Here is a 2,030-nt window from a genome sequence, read left to right on the forward strand (position 1 = left end):
TTAAAATGATGTGATATTTTTAAAAAATATTAAACCAAAAATAAAATAAGTTGATTTTTTATCAACTTTTCAAATCACTTTTAAAAAAGTCAAAAAAACTTGATAAAAAATCAAAAATTAACTTTTTACTAATTTATCAAAACACCCATGTTCAAAATGCCCCCTACAGTCTATACACTCAAGTCAGTCATGGTAATTGGTTGGCAGAGCAATGGTGTTAAGCTGTTGCCAGACTGACCACAAAGTGCAAAGCTAGCACATGTTTAGCTATGAACCCACATGGGCTTCAATGGGTTCACACAAAAATGGGTTCCCACCACCACCATCACCCAAAGGTAGCTCATCCATTAAACCAGGCTCGCCCCAAAAAGAAAAAAAATAAATAAATTCTTATTATCAAAATTTTGATTTTAAAAAAAATTAATTAAATATAACCTCATTCTAATCTTTAACTAAAACTTTTAAACAACTTGAACCGTTACCACCGTCGTCACCACTCTTAAAAATATCTTTAAAACACTCCATTATTGTCCTGTCTAAATATCAAGTACGCTCCAACTATAATTAATTTAATTAAGAATAATATTGCTTAAAAAAAGAAGTAATCAATGGTAATAATCTATAATCATTAAATAAATGAATAAATCGATCAATATCCAGAGATTGAATAATTCTCTGTACAGAAACAATATATCAAAATTCAAAACAAACACAAACAAATTAAGAAGAAAAAAAAATGACATGAAATTCAACTATCAATCTAAAACTAAAAATCAATCTTGTGAAGAACCCAAATCGGAGGGAAACGATAACCGCGATTTCTTCATGGGTAGAGGACTCTCCACCTCTTGGTCGCCGAAGAATTGACTTTTTCTCAGACAGTCAACGCTCAAACCCATCCCGAATTCCGGCGACGCCGGGAGGTTCAGATCGAAATCACGGTGGCTCTGACTGGTGGAGCCGGAAGAGATGACGCCGCTGCTTCCGCCGCCGTTGTCTTTGGTGTTGCCGCCGTCGTAGTGGCGGCGCTTGTGGCCGCCGAGGGCTTGGCCGGTGGGGAAGGACCGGTGGCAGATGGAGCACTCATGGGTCCTACCACTCGGGTTGAGGGGGGCCGTGGTGGAGGCGGTGGTGGTAGTGGTGGTGGAGGTGGAGGGTTGGTCGTCGGAGGTAGTAGCGGCGGCGCCGGTGAGTTTGCGGTGACTGGCTTTGTGGCCGCCGAGGGCTTGGTAGGAGTGAAAAGCTTTGTCGCAGACGGTGCACTTGTAAGATGGCTTTGAAGAGGACGGCGAAGAGTCGGTTGATTGGTGGGTTTGGGCGGTGGCGCCGCCGCGAGCGAGCATGATGAGGCAGAGGGCTAAGTACTCTTCTTCGGTTGGTGGGTTTTCGGTGCGAGGACGCTTGGATCGCTTCCTCTTCATCCATGGCTCGAGAGAGTGGATATCCATGTCGTCGAAGGCCGTAGTTGGAGAATTCAGAGCTTCGAGAGCCATATCTCAGTGAACAGTACAATTGGGTTTTAGAGAGCGTCTGTTTGGTTAGAGAGAAAAAGAGAGAGAAAGTGGCGTTGGTTTGTTGGATTTGTTGAGTGAGGGAGTGAAGAAGGGGGAGGGTGTTTATAAGTAGAGAAAACGTGGGAACTTGCATGCGAAGTTGCGTGGGGAATGGCGCTGGCGGTGTTGTGTAGATCATATAAACTATTTATCAATAATTGTACCTAATTTGAATTTTAATTGAAAAAATTGGAGTGTATGGTGTATTATTGTTTTGTATCTAGAGATTGTTTGAGATATTTTAAATAAGTATGTTTTTTGATTTTTTATAAAATATGAATTGAGTTTGAAATAATTTAGTAGAGAGGTTATGTGACTTATATAAGATGATGTGACTTAAATAGGATAGTGACTTTTTAATTTTTTTACAAGATGTCAAACCTAACTTTAGTAAAAGAAAGTTTAGGAAGATTTGTATTTTAATTAGTCTATAAGATATTTTTGTATTCCAATAAGTCCAATTATTCGGACATTTTA

The 2,030-nt window shown here is 39.8% G+C and overlaps 1 protein-coding gene across 1 annotated transcript; it reads right to left on the reverse strand.

Annotated features, from left to right (window-relative positions):
- Nucleotides 1–602: 602 nt before the first annotated feature.
- On the reverse strand, nucleotides 603–1,737 carry LOC114320825 (C2H2 type zinc finger transcription factor family). The gene has a single exon (XM_028267892.2). The coding sequence runs from the start codon at nucleotides 1,491–1,493 to the stop codon at nucleotides 774–776; it is 720 nt and encodes a 239-aa protein (XP_028123693.2). The 5' UTR covers nucleotides 1,494–1,737; the 3' UTR covers nucleotides 603–773.
- Between the last annotated feature and the right edge of the window lie 293 nt (nucleotides 1,738–2,030).

This window comes from Camellia sinensis, chromosome 12 (assembly GCF_055761805.1).
Source record: "Camellia sinensis isolate YWXY chromosome 12, ASM5576180v1, whole genome shotgun sequence".
NCBI lineage: Eukaryota > Viridiplantae > Streptophyta > Magnoliopsida > Ericales > Theaceae > Camellia > Camellia sinensis.

Excerpts from the sequence above, each read along its gene's own strand:
- LOC114320825 (XM_028267892.2), bottom strand. The coding sequence starts at position 1,493 with ATGGCTCTCGAAGCTCTGAATTCTCCAACTACGGCCTTCGACGACATG.